Source organism: Gadus morhua, chromosome 23, assembly GCF_902167405.1.
Source record: "Gadus morhua chromosome 23, gadMor3.0, whole genome shotgun sequence".
NCBI classification, from domain to species: Eukaryota; Metazoa; Chordata; class Actinopteri; order Gadiformes; family Gadidae; genus Gadus; species Gadus morhua.
Window position 1 is genome coordinate 11,001,773 of NC_044070.1, and position 633 is coordinate 11,002,405.

Here is a 633-nt window from a genome sequence, read left to right on the forward strand (position 1 = left end):
TATGTTTAACGATAAGCTTTATTTATAATATTACTTTAAAGAAAAGGCATATTTTCAGACATCGCATGATTTCTCTGAGCTGTTTGCCAGCTACACACTGTAGGAGTGTGGTGGTTTTAATTCACCACCTTAGTCTTTATCACATTACCCTCCTCCACCTCCTCTAACTCCCTCGCCTCCTCCTTCTCCCCCAACCCCCCACCCCTCACCCCCTCCCAACCTGGCTCGGGGAACCATCCAATCAGAAGAGAGGAGAGAGAGAGGGATGATTGATGAGACAGTCGATTATGGTTCAAAGTTGAAGTTCTTTCTCCAGGAGGCGACAGGGTCACACGGTGGCATCGCCAACAGACACAAAATAATCTTTATGAAATTTCCCGTCCTAAATAGACTTAAGAGCTATTTGAAGTGGCCAAAAAAACACAGCCGCTACAGTCATGCGTCGTGTGCTTTGGGATTTACAGTCAGCTGCTGAAGCACAACATCAACGGACCGACGGACAGAGAGATAAACAGACACACAGGCACAGACAGGCAGGCCAGCCAGACAGGCCCAGTGCGTCTTGTTGGGCTGCTTCTAAAACCAGGAGCCGAAGGCACCGAAGCGGGGGAAGAGTCTCCTCCTCCGGGAGTC

The 633-nt window shown here is 49.1% G+C and overlaps 1 protein-coding gene across 2 annotated transcripts in view; it reads right to left on the minus strand.

Annotated features, from left to right (window-relative positions):
* Positions 1 to 633, minus strand: part of dnajb6b (DnaJ heat shock protein family (Hsp40) member B6b) — an 18,509-nt gene continuing 17,876 nt past the window's right edge. For both annotated transcript variants that reach the window (XM_030348861.1, XM_030348862.1), the window contains one exon: positions 1 to 633. This exon is cut by the window's right edge and continues 44 nt beyond it. In XM_030348861.1, the coding sequence (XP_030204721.1) occupies positions 577 to 633 (57 nt within the window). In that variant the 3' untranslated portion in view covers positions 1 to 576.